The sequence below is a fragment of the Camelina sativa genome, chromosome 17, assembly GCF_030686135.1.
Source record: "Camelina sativa cultivar CO46 ecotype springtype chromosome 17, ASM3068613v1".
Taxonomy (NCBI): Eukaryota; Viridiplantae; Streptophyta; class Magnoliopsida; order Brassicales; family Brassicaceae; genus Camelina; species Camelina sativa.
In genome coordinates, this window is record NC_141896.1 from 771,983 (window position 1) to 788,050 (window position 16,068).

The 16,068-nt window shown below is 34.2% G+C and overlaps 5 protein-coding genes and 1 pseudogene across 6 annotated transcripts; 4 read left to right on the top strand and 2 right to left on the bottom strand.

Annotated features, from left to right (window-relative positions):
• The first annotated feature begins 2,159 nt into the window (after nucleotides 1-2,159).
• On the top strand, nucleotides 2,160-3,464 carry LOC104767487 (cyclin-dependent kinase B1-2-like; annotated as a pseudogene). Its single transcript, XR_015587433.1, has 4 exons — nucleotides 2,160-2,672; nucleotides 2,770-2,839; nucleotides 2,980-3,117; nucleotides 3,254-3,464. The product of XR_015587433.1 is annotated as a cyclin-dependent kinase B1-2-like (transcript).
• Nucleotides 3,465-8,052: 4,588 nt separating this feature from the next.
• On the top strand, nucleotides 8,053-10,358 carry LOC104754377 (putative pectinesterase/pectinesterase inhibitor 7). The gene is made up of 2 exons (XM_010476553.3): nucleotides 8,053-9,175; nucleotides 9,484-10,358. Exons 1-2 carry the CDS (start codon nucleotides 8,134-8,136, stop codon nucleotides 10,176-10,178), a joined length of 1,737 nt encoding a protein of 578 aa, XP_010474855.1. The 5' UTR covers nucleotides 8,053-8,133; the 3' UTR covers nucleotides 10,179-10,358.
• A 207-nt stretch (nucleotides 10,359-10,565) lies between these two features.
• Nucleotides 10,566-11,210, top strand: LOC147923215 (uncharacterized protein At5g01610-like). Its single transcript, XM_087495920.1, has one exon. The coding sequence runs from the start codon at nucleotides 10,623-10,625 to the stop codon at nucleotides 11,073-11,075; it is 453 nt and encodes a 150-aa protein (XP_087352046.1). The 5' UTR covers nucleotides 10,566-10,622; the 3' UTR covers nucleotides 11,076-11,210.
• A 299-nt stretch (nucleotides 11,211-11,509) lies between these two features.
• Nucleotides 11,510-12,303, top strand: LOC104754378 (uncharacterized protein At5g01610-like). Its single transcript, XM_010476554.2, has one exon. It carries the CDS (start codon nucleotides 11,645-11,647, stop codon nucleotides 12,146-12,148), a length of 504 nt encoding a protein of 167 aa, XP_010474856.1. The 5' UTR covers nucleotides 11,510-11,644; the 3' UTR covers nucleotides 12,149-12,303.
• Nucleotides 12,304-13,948: 1,645 nt separating this feature from the next.
• On the bottom strand, nucleotides 13,949-14,806 carry LOC104754379 (late embryogenis abundant protein 2). Its single transcript, XM_010476556.3, has 2 exons — nucleotides 14,450-14,806; nucleotides 13,949-14,336 (listed from the first exon to the last, which is right to left on the bottom strand). Exons 1-2 carry the CDS (start codon nucleotides 14,521-14,523, stop codon nucleotides 14,117-14,119), a joined length of 294 nt encoding a protein of 97 aa, XP_010474858.1. The 5' UTR covers nucleotides 14,524-14,806; the 3' UTR covers nucleotides 13,949-14,116.
• Nucleotides 14,807-15,395: 589 nt separating this feature from the next.
• Nucleotides 15,396-16,021, bottom strand: LOC104754380 (large ribosomal subunit protein eL22x). The gene is made up of 2 exons (XM_010476557.2): nucleotides 15,765-16,021; nucleotides 15,396-15,648 (listed from the first exon to the last, which is right to left on the bottom strand). The coding sequence occupies exons 1-2, from the start codon at nucleotides 16,001-16,003 to the stop codon at nucleotides 15,501-15,503; spliced, it is 387 nt and encodes a 128-aa protein (XP_010474859.1). The 5' UTR covers nucleotides 16,004-16,021; the 3' UTR covers nucleotides 15,396-15,500.
• Nucleotides 16,022-16,068: the final 47 nt, after the last annotated feature.

Consider the following 16,068-nt stretch of genomic DNA (forward strand, 5'->3'; position numbering starts at 1 on the left):
TAAGTTAGTAGGAGGAATGAATTAATGTACAATTATTGGATAGGAGTTACATTTGAGTCAAATGGAGTTACATGTCTTTAATTATAAATAAATATTTTAATTTTTTATAACCTAAAATAAAAGGAATACCAAGTGGCTGAATCAAAATTCACATGATTTGGTTGTTTGTTGATATAAACTCAACACTTACACATAATATTTCAAAATAAAAAATATTACTTTTTAAGTGACAAACTAAATTAGTTTTCTTATAAAATTATATGAATTCTTCAATCTCAATAATTTTTAAAATCCTAAGGATAACTTATATTTTTTTGGTTTTCACTCATCAATTTAATTTATAGTGCTAGATTTCATACTAATGGTTTCATCTTTAGAGAATTTAGTGAAATGATATTTTTAAAATTATATTTTATTTTTATATTTAAGTTCCAGTTGAATATGTTTTGTTTTTTGGATCATTTTTTATTTTGATTAAAGACACAAAAAACCAATTGTTTAATTATGTTCTTTTTGTTTTCAAAAACCTCAAATCATAAAAAATATATATATATATATATGTATATTATATTGATCTCTGCAGATTTAACAATTGGATCACAAAACAAAATAGTCTTTATAAATGGATAAATGGATAATTATATTGATATTTAAATATTATATTGATCTTTATAAATTATTTAAAATGATATATGAATATGTGAGATAACCAGAGACATAATAGATAATTACATATGGATCATTTCAACTTTATGATCTTATTGTGTGGTGAATATTGTAAGGAAGTATGAAAATAATGACTTATAAGATGTTAATATAAAATAGAAAATGGAGATAAACATTTTAAAAGATTAAAATAAATATATAAGATATACATATCAAACAAACTCTAAAACTAAGCTTTTACAATGATATTTGATTTGATTTTTTATAACCCATACAACAACAATAACAAAAAAATACAAAACAAAACAAAACAAAACAAAACAAAAAAGAGATTTGAGAGTAGTGGAAGAAGATGAGAGAATGAAAGAGTGATAGACTAAGAGAATAACATAATGAGTATTTATAGGAAGAGAAATGATGAAAAATTACATTTAGAAAAATGAGAGTTACAATTCTAATTTATTGTTTTGTTTTAATACAATTGATTAATACAACTTAGTGGAGAAATAAAGTTAATGCATAATTTATAGGGAGAAGCTATAAAGATTTCAGTTTTATATTATGTGAGTTAAATGTGAAAATTAATTGTTTTAAATTTGTGTTTTAATATAATTTTTTTTTTGTTAAAATTGCATTGCCAAGTGGACCAATAAGGAGAGATTGAAACTCTACTTTTATATATATGATTAAGTTGTTTGCTTGGCTTATTTTGTAAATCTTGCTTTCTCATTATTCACCCATACCGAATCCAGTGGGAACATTTAAGTTTTCATCAAAATATGGTAAAATGTAAAAGAAACAAAAAAATTCAATGAATGAACCGTCCAGTCAATTTTACGTGGTAATGACCAAAACAATAATAATGAGATATGCATATGCCTTTGTCAGAAGAAAAAAAAACATTAGAGATGGAGCTGAGAGAGCGAAAGTACGAATGTGAGAGTTGTGGGCATTGTCCAAATTAAGAATAAATTCGGGGTGATTACGTGAAACAAAAATTAAACGGAGGATTTTTCTGTAATATTTGGAAACTTTGTTATTGTCCGTACGCTTGATTCGGCTCCTTGGATATGGGCTTTATATAATTTAATTTATGCTGAACAGAACCGTCGCCGACATTAAAAGGCCACAAAAGGCCAGAACGAAAAAGTCCTAATTTATACCCTAAAAAAATTTGCACACAAGAAAAATAAAATCTTATTTCCTGCAAGCGTGTGAATCGAACCGGGTATCTATCACTCCTCCATTGCTTACTTAGAGCATGATTACTGGTGTAACTCTCTGGGTTACTCTCTGTATTGGGGCCCAAATTTGTAATATAAAACCTATATTTTAGTCCAATATGAAGAGTATCGGTTCTGTGGGAAGGGTTTGGAGCAACAGCTTAAGTAACGCGACGTGGCCATTTGTGATTGGTGGATTCAGAAATATAAAAGGTAATTTTTTTTTTCCTCATTTTTTTTTCATTCTTTCCCGACATCTCTCTCCTCTCTCGTCTCTCTCGTCCGTGGGAGATAAACAGGCGAATCAACAACCATCAGAAAAATCAATTGATTACCATCGAATCGTTGATTTTTCCGGCTAAATCTCGATGGTTGGAGACTGAATTGAAGACTGAATTGGCGTAACCCAGCCTCCGGGTATGAACCCACCAATAAACAAGGTCTTAGGGTTTATAAAGAAGACCCCCAAAACTCAAAATCCTCAATCTTAGTACAATCTCAATCAATGGACAAGTACGAGAAGCTCAAGAAGGTCGGTGAAGGAACATACGGTAAAGTCTACAAAGCAATGGAGAAAACCACCGGTAAACTCGTAGCCCTGAAGAAGACAAGACTCGAGATGGACGAAGAAGGTATACCACCAACGGCACTACGCGAAATCTCTCTTCTCCATATGCTTTCTCAATCACTCTACATCGTTATGGTATAGAGCTCATGAGGTTTTGCTTGGTTCTACTCATTACTCTACTGCTGTTGATATGTGGTCTGTTGGTTGCATATTTGGTTAGTGCTCTATCGTGTTTTAATTTATACCCTTTTGAATTCGTCTTTGTTCTCTACTTGTTTGCGTTATTGATGTTTCCTACTAATTTTTTGGCAGCCGAGATGATTAGGAGGCAAGCTCTTTTCCCTGGTGATTCTGAGTTTCAGCAGCTGCTTCATATTTTCAGGTTATTTGCTTCATAGTTTTGATGCCTAGGAATCAGTCTAGCACCTTAGTTCATTAGGTTCAGTTCTTGTGAACTTATTTAGATCATAGGACTCAATCTAATGTATATCTTAAAACATGGTTTTGTTTTGGGTTATGGAGATTGCTAGGAACACCAACTGAGCAGCAATGGCCCGGTGTAATGCCATTGCGTGACTGGCATGTGTATCCGAAGTGGGAATCGCAAGACTTATCACGTGATGTTCCATCTCTATCTCCTGAGGAATTGATCTTCTCACGGTAATACTCTTCTTAAATATGACCATCGCCGGATTTTTCTGTGGCCTAAGATTCTCTGATCTCTTTAGTAGATTAAAAGTCTGATTCTTTCTGTTGGGGTTTCTAAGTTGATGATAATTTGTTTGATCTAATGCAGCAAATGCTGAGGTACAATCCAGCTGATAGAATCTCAGCAAAAGTAGCTATGGATCATCCCTACTTTGACAGCCTTGACAAATCTCAGTTCTGACCACTGGCAAATTGCAGGCTTCTATTACCGATCAGGCTTCTCTTTGGAGTTTTGAAGCTAATGGCTCAAATTTCTTTTCACCACCATCATCTTGGTGTCTTATTCTGTGTGCTTAAAGAGATATTTGTACTTACATAAAAGAAACTGAATAGCTTGTTTGTCTAATTGAAGAGAAAACAAATGTGTTATTTGCTACTACGTTATAACCACAATTGCTATTCAAATAGACAAGTAAATTACAGATCACATGGTATTACACAATTGAGAAAACAGGACAAGATACAGAGATCTCCAAAGCTGATTAATGTAAACCGCTGATACATGTATGTTTCATTCATGTGAGCGGTTATGTCTTCTTCCAAAGCCTCAACAACCACACTTTTCCTTTGCTTGGAGGGGGACATTACTTGCTTTTATTTTAGCTAAGCATTTACTACTTAAGATATATTGCTTATGTTAATCGACTCCGCAGCATAAACAACCAAAATTACGACAATGTCAAGAAAATCAGACCACGCTGAACAGTTTCATATAAGGTTTCTTGATTCAAGTCTGCTTACCATTTCCTTCTATCTACTGATTTTTGCAGTCTCAGATGATCAGATCATGGATGCTTGTTAATATTTGGTCAAATGACAATATCAAATTTGTAAACCGATCTCTTAAATTTAATATTCTACAGATATGGGCATTCGAAATGATGTTCATGATACATAAATGCATGATCTTTTGCAAAAAAAACTTGATTGAGCATATCAGACAAAAATTTGGTGCAACCGCACAATAAATCTTATTCCAAATTCTGTTTAATATGTTTAATATTTTCAATTTTATAAAATATGTTTACTATTCCGAATTTTGTAAAATATGTTTAATATTCTAAAGTTTGTAAAAAATTGTTTTCTATTTTATGTAATATAAAAAAAAAAAATTGTTTTATCATTTTAGATAATTAAAATTTGATAATTAATAAACAAAAATTAAAAAATTATTATTTAAATGCTTGAGTAACCTCTTTGGAGTTCTCTAGTAATAGGGTGATTTTGCTTAAGTTCTCTTAGAGTTACTTAACTTAATTTATGATTATTTATATAATTAATTAATGTGAGAGTAACTATAGTGGGTTACTCCACTAATGATGGTCTTATGGGCAACACCAACGACAACTGCTAGCCCATCCAATTAGAAGAAAAATAAAGACAACATGGGGTCATTTTTAAGCAAACAAAACTGGAAAAATAGAGGAAGGTAAACTACTTGTGGTAAGACGATGACAAAAAAATAGTTAAAAGACAATAACAAAAATAAACAAGTCCGTATAGTTAGGATATGATTATTTTGTTTGAGGTTTATTGTTTTATATTATAGGAACTATAACTTAAAATTAAATAAGTAGTGATTTATTGAAGGAAAATATTGTGTGTGTTTATAGAATTAATTTCTATTGTTTTGTAAAATTGGAAACTTAATATTTAATGTTAAAATGAGTAGTTCCTATTTTTTTTGAAAATTTTATTATGATGAAAAATTTTGTTTTCCAAAATTAAAATTTAATATTAATTAATTAAATAAAAAACAAATTAATAATTAATGTCAATGACATGATTGTAAATAGGTATGAACTTTATGATTTATTTTATAAATGTCTCCAAAAATGTATATATAGATGCATATTAATATCAATTACAAAAATCGATACAAATATTTTGAATATTAACATCAGTTTGAAATAAACTGATATAAATTATTTGCATCAATAAAATATGAATCATTTATTAGAGTGATATAAATTATTTTTACAGCATTTGAAAATGATGCAAATATTTAAAATAAATGATATATACAACACTTTTTCGTAGTGACAGAGGTTGACAGACACACACCTGACTTAAAAAAACTCTGTAGAAGAGATCCATTTGAAAACGGATGGAGTATGTTGAAACTGGATTGAATAAAGTCTCGCATACAACCAAATATTCTTGAATTTGATATCACCATCAAATTACTGGAATGATGATTGGAATGATGAAGAATAAGATCCTCAGTGTTACATAGAGGACAGACTATTTTAACCTCGTTTTTCATATATTATTTTGAATAAATATATTATTAAACTATTTTAATTAGATATGTGTATACCGAAATAAATTGTTCTCAAATATTGGATTATTTTGTTTCAACAACATGGTAGAAGTGTACTAGACGTGTACTATCCTTTGTGATATGTTCTTTTATTAGAACTTGTTTACAACATCAAGATTCAAGAAGATATAACATCTTTTGACGTTACAAATGAAAAATTTCGAATAACAAAACATATGATAATGGGTATATTATGTGGACTAATGGATATTAATTGATTCATTTCCGAAGATAACGTTTGATGTATAATAGGGTTCTCTGCCATCTTAAATTCTTAATCATTAACTTTCCATATTCATAATCAGATGTTGGCTCTTTGGCACCGATTGGACCATTCTACAATGCGGAGTTTGATTTCAGTATCGATATAATTCTGCTACTTAAAAAACATCTAAAACTAATGTAAAATTAAGAATTCAACATCTTAGACTTTCGAGAACACATTTAAATTTCTGTTACTGTGAAGATTTGAGAGAAAAATGGAATTAAAGAAACGCAACTACTAAATATTTATGATTTTACAAATTTACGCGACTAGAAGAATCTGTCGTTTTTGGACCGTTCTGCCTTTGGAACTCTGTTCCATGACGATTAATTTCAACGTTGCCACATATCTGACAACACATTATTATACTACTCCTAGTACTTTAATTAACTTAAGTTTCGATATGAAATCACAATTAAGTTATACTGGTCTTAGTTAAATAAATTATTTAGAAGTAATACATTAAAAAGGCTGTCTGTGAATAACATGATCTCATCAAAGCTCAACGGTTACAATTTCATTAAATATACCACTCATTTGCATCCGTCGTTTTATTAAACATATGAAATCCTATTTACGTTAGATCGTTGGCAATTTGATACAGTTTACGTATGAACACATTGGATCGTTTTAAAAAGAAATAGTATAATACTAATTAACACTTTGGAGTTAGTAGTAGTATTTTAAGAATAGTGGTAGTACTATACTAATACTAGCATCTTGTTAGGTTGGGACTTGGAACCATCGATCGATAGGCTTTTATCGGGCATGCTAATTTACTTCAATAAAATATATTAAAAGTGATAAATTATTGAACAAATTGTCAACGTATATATTGCAACAAAGATAAACGATAACTTAACACCTAAGACCATCTCCAATGGCTTTCCCTATTTTTATCTCTAAAATAGAGGAATTCTATAATAGAGATGACTTTTGCTCCAATGTAGGGCCGGCTCAAGTTTTCCTTGGACCTTGTGCAAATTTTTTTTTTCTTTTCAATTTAAAGGTCTTATTTGTAGTTTTCAGAAATTTGGGGTGTTTTTTGTCAAAATATCAAATGTTGAGGGCCTCAAATCTTGTAATTTTTTTTCAAAAATAATTTGACATGGTGCAAAAGTACCTCTTGCACCACCCCAGTGCCGGGCCTGCTCCAATGGATACTTCTATTTTTTCCTCTAAAAAGGAATATTCTGTAGAGATTCCTTTTTTATTTTACTATCAATACCTTTTACTTATAAAAGTTGCAAACTAACCCATTTATTTTAGTATTTGTGAATTTTTCATAAAACTATAATATTATTTAAATTTTTAACATTCATAAATATTATTTAAATATCACATTTATTAAAAGAAATACATTGCATCATATAAAATAATAAAAGTGTTAAAAGTTTAAGGACCATTAAATATATATTTTATTTATTTTGATCATAAATATAAAAGTGTTAAAAGTTCAAGAACCATTTTATAAATAAAAAAGTTCAACTCTATTATAGAAGAAAAAATAGAGTTCCTTTATATATAGAAGAAAAAATAGAGATCTCTATTATAGAGGTAGAAATAGAGATGGGTTGGAGTAGATTTTACTCTAAAATAGAGTTAAAAAGCAAATATAGAGTGGGTTGGAGATGTCCTAATAATTAAGTCAATCGTACAAGTAAACCTGCCCCAGATATGGAGTTACATATTTTGATCAATGATCAAATGGTTAATTTTCTTAAGAAGGAGTGTTGACACCCATAAAATAAGACCCTAAATATCGTTTTGTTTTGTTTCTTACGGTAATTAGAGAAACTGAGTGAATTCTTCAACAACAAGCAAAGTTTAATACTTATAACAAGTTTACACTATATATTACAACATTGTTTTTGAAATTCCGCATTATGATGTCAATCAAAATTTATCTATATATAGAAAAGAAGAAAAATACTTTATTATCGAAGGAAACGGCTATTTCGAAAACACATTTTGTTCTTTGAAAAACGAGGGTGGTAACCACTATTGATAATTGAATTACTCGATTATCGATCGGAAAACATGAATGGTATATAGTATTTCTTAAGATCGAACGAAGATATGGTTCTGCAATAACAGCTAGGCATCTTTGAATATATAAACAGACAGAGTATCCGATGATTATTATATCACAATCTCTTAACAAACCTACGCGTTTTTAAGACTCCCAAACGAGTTGACTCAGGAAAAAATTATCGCATCACAGGAAAAATATCATAGTTTTCATACACAAAAATATAGTAATAATATTTAAACTTTAAAGAATGGACCTACGTACCTCATCCTCATTCATGATCAACATACTTATACTACTATATAAAACCACTTAACCTAAAGTCTTTTATCCACATAAAAATTTCCAATGGAATCTCCAATACTCTTTCTCATCACACTATCATTCTTTTTCCAATCACTTCTCCTCGGTTGTTCTTCTCAAACTCTATCCAACTCTTCAACAATCTGTAAAACGACTCCGGATCCAAAATACTGCAAATCCGTTTTCCCACATAGCCAAGGCAATGTCCAACAATACGGCCGCTTCTCTATCCGCAAATCGCTATCCCAATCGCGTAAATTCATTCGCACCGTCGACAAATACATCAAACGCAACGCTCATCTATCTCAACCCGCCGTTATAAGAGCTCTCCAAGACTGCCGTTTTCTCGCCGGTCTAACGATGGATTATCTCTTGACGTCGTTTGAAACCGTTAACGACACGTCGGCGAGATCCTCTTTCAAAACGCTGCCGTTTTCGAGAGCCGACGACGTCCAGACGCTTCTCTCCGCGGCGTTGACTAACGAGCAGACGTGTCTCGAGGGACTCACAACCGCAGCTTCTTCTTCCGCCACGTGGACTGTAAGGAACGGTGTCGCTTTGCCTCTCGTTAACGACACGAAGCTCTTAGGCGTCTCGCTCGCTCTCTTCACCAAAGGATGGGTTCCGAAGAAGAAGAAACGGGCCGGGTTTGCTTGGGCTCATCCGAGATCCGGATCATCCACTCACACTAAGCCGGCTCGTCTGTTTCGTAACGGAGCTCTGCCGTTGAAGATGACGGAGAAAACAAAAGCCGTTTACGAGTCGCTCAGCAGGAGAAAACTCGCGGACGGCGATGACGGAGACGACGGAAGCATGGTTCTGATAAGCGATATCGTAACCGTCAACCAAGACGGAACCGGGAACTTCACCAACATCACGGCGGCTATAGCTTCGGCGCCAAACAACACCGACGGAAGCGCTGGTTTCTTTTTGATCTACGTGACGGCGGGAATATACGAAGAGTACATCTCCATCGCGAAGAACAAAAGGTACATGATGATGATCGGCGACGGAATCAATCAAACGGTGGTCACCGGAAACAGAAGCGTCGTCGACGGTTGGACCACTTTCAACTCCGCCACATTTGGTACGTCACACAATCACATGTTATGAATCATACTGTCTCTAGATCTTAAAAGTTAAATTCCCAATGATATTTTTATCGAGTACGTGAATATAGTTGCCTTTAATTATTGCATTTTCAACTATAGGTCAAAAAAGATTAGAATTGAAAGCGGTGAATAGGGGGGACAAGATGCATTAATAATACTGAGTGTACTTATGTTTATTTTTAAAAAAGTAGATAGTTGGATGATGCAGCCATTAAATAAAATGATATTTTGGATACAATCGATAATAACAAATCGTGCACATGTCTTTCTTTATCTATTTCAGCTGTGACAGCACCGAACTTCGTTGCGGTGAACATCACATTCCGAAACACGGCCGGACCAGAGAAACACCAAGCTGTTGCGTTACGGAGCGGTGCAGATTTCTCAATCTTCTATAGTTGTAGTTTCGAGGCTTATCAAGATACGCTCTACACGCACTCCCTAAGACAGTTCTATAGAGAATGCGATGTCTATGGAACGGTCGATTTCATATTCGGAAACGCGGCAGTTGTGTTTCAGAACTGTAATCTATACCCGAGAAAACCGATGCCGAACCAGTTCAACGCCATCACAGCGCAAGGCCGGTCTGATCCGAATCAAAACACCGGTACGTCAATCCAAAACTGTACGATTAAACCCGCGGATGATCTTGTTTCGAGTAATTATACGGTTAGAACGTATTTGGGTCGACCGTGGAAAGAGTATTCAAGGACGGTTTACATGCAATCGTACATAGACGGGTTCGTTGAACCGGTTGGTTGGAGAGAGTGGAACGGCGATTTCGCTTTAAGTACATTGTACTATGCAGAATATAACAATACCGGACCGGGTTCAAACACTACAAACCGGGTTACATGGCCTGGTTATCACGTGATTAATTCGACTGAGGCAGCTAATTTCACGATCACCGGTCTATTCCTCGAAGATGATTGGATTTGGAAGACCGGAGTGCCTTACACCAGCGGTTTAATTTCATAGTAATTTTGTGATTTGCTCTTAATTTATTTTCTTTTATTAATTTAATTTGAAGAAATTGTTTTATTTTTATTGTAAGTTTTATAAGCCGAAAACCAAGCTCAACGCGAAGGAAATGTATAGCTTGGTTATGTAACCGTAAACATTTTTTGCAACATAAAATACGAATTAAATTTAATTAAATTGTTTAGCATGACAACGACGTCGTTTGTTCACACTATAACAAGTAGCTAGAAACATCAAATCTCGGCCGTTCATTTCCCCATTCACGGTTAGATCACAACGTCCCTGAACCTAACTACTTGTACTAAACAGTAAACACACAAAGACTTCCCGAAACCAACTACTACTATAAGTAACGGATTCAAAACAAGTTTAACGATTAGATCAGACACAAATCCAAAACTAAAACGATAGAGATTTAAAGTAACTCAGTGAACACACAAAATGTCAATTTTGATCTTCTCAATTCTCATTCTCTCTACTTCTTTATCCGTCTCCGGCCAAAAAAAGCCAAGTGCGTACGAAGTTCTCCAAAACTACACCTTACCACGAGGAATCTTACCAGAAGGCGTACGAGACTACCAGCTAAACCGAAAAACCGGGGTATTCAAAGTCCATTTCAATAGCACGTGTCAGTTCCCTATAGAGTCTTACAAGGTCAAATACAGATCCACAATCTCCGGCATCATATCAAGAGGAAGAGTCATGAGGCTGATGGGCGTAAGCGTCAAAGTGCTTTTCTTTTGGATCAACATCTCAGAGGTGTCACGTGACGGCGACGAAGTCGAGTTCTCCGTTGGTGCTGCTTCTGAGGAGTTCTCGGCCAAGTATTTCGTGGACAGTCCACAGTGTGGTTGTGGGTATAATTGTTATAATGGGCTCGTCTCTTCCTCTTGAAGCCCCATGGGTCTTAAAACTGTTATGAATAAATAAAATAAACATAGGCCTCAAAGCATAACAAATTAATAAACTACACACTGTTGTTTTTTTTTTAAATCATGTTTCACTGAAATAAACACTTTGTTAATTCAACTTTTGATTGAGTCTTCAATTTCCTAATATTTTAGTTTGTGTTATATTATATGAGTTGTAAAATAATTAATTAGGTTTAGTTGGTTCAGAAATTTTGTGTCTGTGTTGTTTTGTTAACAAAATGACAAGAAAGACTTTGTTATTATTATACTTACAAAAATACAAATTCCAAAAGAACAACAACTCATGTGCTCAACTGATGACGTGTCCAGTAGTTAGGTGAAACGGTGTCGTGTAGGTCGCTATGTTGAGAATGAGATAGCTACAAAAGTCTCTCACGTCTTTCCCAGAGAAAAATTCTGAATATATCTCTCCGAGAAAGTGACGGGAAACTAAATCCAAACGGGATAAACCTAAGACCTAAAACCTAAATCTCTGTTTTTTGTTGTTGCTACGGACTCCTAAAGATTCATAATTTGGGGGTTTCCATCGACATGACTCTGCTTCCGATTTCGATCGTCTCGTTCCTCTTCTTTCTCTGCCTTCATTCGCCATTCATCGCCGCCGCTACAAACGACGATTTGCCGACGGCGTACTCTATCCTCCAAAGCTACAACTTTCCCGTCGGAATCCTTCCTAAAGGAGTCGTATCATATGATCTAGATGAATCCACTGGCAAATTTCACGCGTATTTCAACAAATCGTGCAGTTTCGCTCTTCAAGGCTCGTACCAGTTGGATTACAAATCTACAATCTCTGGATACATATCGGAGAACAAGCTCACGAAACTTACCGGCGTGAAGGTCAAAGTTTTATTCTTGTGGCTTAATATCGTTGAGGTTGTCAGGAACGGTGACGAACTCGAGTTCTCTGTTGGGATTACATCGGCGAACTTTGCGATCGATGAGTTTTACGAGTCGCCGCAGTGTGGATGCGGGTTTGATTGTAATTCGATTGAGGAGAGTTTGGGAAGAAACCCTTTTGTTTCTTCCGTTTAAAGGTTAAGACTTTTTTGGTTCTATCTCCAATTATTTTAATTTGTCTGGGTTCTTTGTTTCAGTCAATGCTTTGTTTGTATCTCTTATTTGGATCAAACCGATGAATTGTATTTATGAACCCATCTGGAATAAAAAGGGTGGAGACATTGAGACAATTTGGTTTTCGTTTTGGCTGATCATTGGTTTGTGTGTTGCATCCTACCAATGTGTTGTATGAAATGTTAGATCTTTGGTCCATCATGATAGGGCTCTTTGGAAGTTGATTGTAGCCTAGTGATGATAATAAATTTTACTTCACTAAGAAGATGGTTTTGAGATCATTGGGTTTTTGAACTCCATGATCTGTGTTAGTTTGTGATTTAGATTCTCTGCCCACAAACATGGTCTTATCTTTCTCATCAATGACTTGATAAAACTAAAGTGGTCAAGATCCTCCACTGAAGGTACAAGGAATCAAACTTGAACATGAACACAAGTTTAGATGTAAACTAGGCTACAGTGGTTGGCCAATCTTTTGTGTAAGCTCCAATCCTGGTTATTGGGAACAGTATTTTGAAGATGAACACGTAGGAAGGTAGTTTTTTCTTTTAGTGTTGTTGTTGTTCCAGTGTCATGATTGTTTCTCAGATGAGATAAAAGTTTTGATTCGTTGAAAACTTGTTTACTTGGTATTCAGAATTTCAGATGATCTCAGTTGAACCAGATCTTGACTTGACTTGGATAACAGATTCAACTTTTGGAACATATCCGGATTCTGGTATAATTGTGTGAATGTATGCTAGTTCTAATAAAAGATTTTCAAATACATAAATATTGTACACCATATAAAACAAAGAACTGTATAAAACCCCCAAAAGAGTAGGACTGGTCCTTGACTTCGCGACTCTACTTTCTCCATGTATATGTTTGATGATCCACCCGAATTTGAAAATTGGTAAACATGTATTTGCGTATACAACAGATAAAGATCTAGATTGTGCTGAAAGTTATAAAAAAAAAAATCTATATTTAGCTTAAGAAGCGCCATTTAGTTAAGAACGTGAGGCTACAAACTTTTCTTATGTCTTTTTGAATTGCATGTTGGCCTTTGGGATTTAGAATGAGCCACTTCTTCTCAAGTCTCAACCATTAACACGGAAGTTATGTGGTCTTCATACCATAAAGGCTAAAGCTAAATTTCTGAGGCTCACAAGTTAAGAGCTTCTCGGCTTCTTGTTTTTCTATTGCTTGTATTAAACTTTACTTATTTCTATGATCAACATTTCCCTAACTACAACATGACTTGCCACGTGGTTGCATTGTCTATGGCTTTGATTTGTTGTTAGTGTGAGAACAAATATCTAAAGATGACATACATGATTTCACGTCAGTATTTTGAAGCTTCTTTTTTCAATACCACATTTAAAATTCTAATAATTAAAGAAACAATATGGTCAAAATAGATATTTAATTTTGATATATTGTTCGTGGTGATATATTACTCGAAGATGGGTTATAGACGTTTTGAAATAGGTCATAGGTTACCAAGCACATGAATTTGTTATGTATGTTTGAACCGAGTGAGTAAATAAGGCAATGCAAAGCCTGATTGGGATCAAATAACTCTTATTAGTTTGCACCTCTCGGGTCTATTAGACCATAGTCTATACTGACATAAAACTTATAACATTCTATACCTATTAGATTTGGTTAAGAGTAATTTCTTTTCGTTGACTTTGAGTCATAGTAAAACCGTTTCTTGATTTTTTTTTTCTTTTTCTTATTACGTCGTATGTATATGGAACTTGGAAGCCTTAAAAATTTAACAAATTAATGATATAGATAAAAAGTATCAATTATACGATACGATTATTACACAAATAGCAACGGAATAAATTTGGGTTCACCGCAAAGGATCATAACCTATTTTTCCTTAATCTCCTCATTAAAACAGAGGATTAATGAAAATAAAACGGTTTTAAAAATTAATTATTGCTTGTTGTTCAAGAGAACAGCTCGTAGCTCAGCCGGATCAATCTCTTCAGAAACGGTTTCTGGTCTGTAATAACCGGTTTTAGGGTCTGGAACCCATGGCGCCTTCTCGCTTGAGGCTTCCACAACTTTGTTCTTCATCACAGCGGAAGAAGCGGTTTCACCGCTCGAAACGCTCCCCTCTGACACCGTTTTGGCTGCGACGGCGAACCCTCGTCTGAATAGATCCCAATAAACGTCACCGTTTCGTTAAAGGCGAGTAGAGAAAACAGAGCAATACCAATACATACGTTTTCTTGTAATCAGATGAAAGGAGTTTTTTTTTTTTACCTGAAAACAGCGTTTGAGAGCTTTTCGGAAACGAAGACAGAGAGGATCTTAGCGTTGGAGAGAGAACGAGCCATTGTGTGGTTTAAGGGTATAACGAGAACAGAGAACAAAAAGAGAGGTTTCTCAGGTTCTTGTTCGAAGCCGCAGAAGAAGAAGAGATATCAACGAGATCGAAGAAGCTTGATCTGCTCTTAACTGATGTCAAACTGTTTTGTAGGGTGAGAAGGAAGAGAGAGGAGAGTAGGGTTTTTATAGAGGAAGAAGAGCTTAGAGGCTGCGCCAGCTTAGGCTTTCACCCAAAGTTTTTTTTTTTTTTTTTTTTTTTTTTTTTTTTTTTTTTTTTTTTTAACAACAAAAGATCAGCTCAAACGAGCCAATTGGTTGGGAAATTGTTTACAAACAAAACTTGGTGCGGAGATGTACGCGCTTGGCGTGCCAAAGAATCCGCCCTTACATTAGCATTTCTAGAAATTAGAGATAAAGAGAAAGAAGATAATCCACCCAAAGTTATTGTTTTTTTGTTTTTTTCTGTTTCTTTTTTTATTTAATTGGGTTTAGGGTTTTTATAGTTGTAACTTGTAAATTAAAATTGTTATTTTTACGTAATTAAACCGATTAAATCAAAACAAAATATAATTAACTAATCTAATTATAAACAAAAATACTGTAATATAACTTTTACGCCTTTTAACCTTTATATATATTTTTCCAACAATAAAATTAAAATATAATTAGCATTGTATAGGTTTTAAAAGAAATTAATGTTGTTAGCATAACTGCATAAGATCAAGAAAAAAATAAATGCAGATATTTGTTTACGCCTAGGTCGAGTCGCCATCACTCAATTCTGCCGAACCAAGACGGCCCCAAAAAAAGAGTCGGCCATTCCATTAGTCACTCTTTTCTTTCAGAAATTTTAAAAATGAATTTAGTCATTTTTGTGTCAATCTTAACCATCAATTCATTCCCAAATACACACATAAAAAATTTGGTAGGAATAAATAACTAATATAGACTAATTGTAATTAAAAAGGAACGAAGAAGGTCGAGCTTAATCCTCTTCGTCACTAGCTGGCTCGTCGTCAATCCTGAAGTATCGTACCTCATAAACATTTTTGTCTTTGTTAGATGCAATCACACGTAGCCAATCACGGAGATTGTATTTATTCAAATACTTCTTCGTTAGATACTTCAAGTATCTGATCCAAAAAACCATGTTTTAAGCATTTCAAAACCCGTATCAAAATTTTTGCAAATGAAGAGCAATTTAATTAGGGTTTGTGAAAGCGTGAGAAAGAAGAAAAGAGAAGTGTACTGTTTTGAGAAGTTGGAATCTGCGTTGACGGTGATCTTTCCCTTGTCTCGGGTAATAGAAACGGAGTTACCAAGAGCACCGGCTTTACCTCCGACCTTGATACGTTCCTGAAGAAACTTCTCAAGCGTGGCGATCTCCATGATCGTATCATCAACTGGTTTGGAGCAGTCAATCACGAACGATACTCCTTTCTTCTTAGCACCAGCTCCACTCGACTTCACCGCTACTCCTCGAGTCATCTTTCTACAGAGATTGAATCAAAACGAAACCCTCGCTTAAAAGGATGAAATTCTTCCCGCGGCGA

Excerpts from the sequence above, each read along its gene's own strand:
- LOC104754377 (XM_010476553.3), top strand. The coding sequence starts at position 8,134 with ATGGAATCTCCAATACTCTTTCTCATCACACTATCATTCTTTTTCCAA. Across the intron at positions 9,176-9,483 it reads TTTCAACTCCGCCACATTTG|CTGTGACAGCACCGAACTTC; the intron begins GTACGTCACACA and ends TATCTATTTCAG.
- LOC147923215 (XM_087495920.1), top strand. The coding sequence starts at position 10,623 with ATGTCAATTTTGATCTTCTCAATTCTCATTCTCTCTACTTCTTTATCC.
- LOC104754378 (XM_010476554.2), top strand. The coding sequence starts at position 11,645 with ATGACTCTGCTTCCGATTTCGATCGTCTCGTTCCTCTTCTTTCTCTGC.
- LOC104754380 (XM_010476557.2), bottom strand. The coding sequence starts at position 16,003 with ATGACTCGAGGAGTAGCGGTGAAGTCGAGTGGAGCTGGTGCTAAGAAG. Across the intron at positions 15,649-15,764 it reads GATTCCAACTTCTCAAAACA|ATACTTGAAGTATCTAACGA; the intron begins GTACACTTCTCT and ends TTTTTGGATCAG.
- LOC104754379 (XM_010476556.3), bottom strand. The coding sequence starts at position 14,523 with ATGGCTCGTTCTCTCTCCAACGCTAAGATCCTCTCTGTCTTCGTTTCC. Across the intron at positions 14,337-14,449 it reads CTCTCAAACGCTGTTTTCAG|ACGAGGGTTCGCCGTCGCAG; the intron begins GTAAAAAAAAAA and ends GGATCTATTCAG.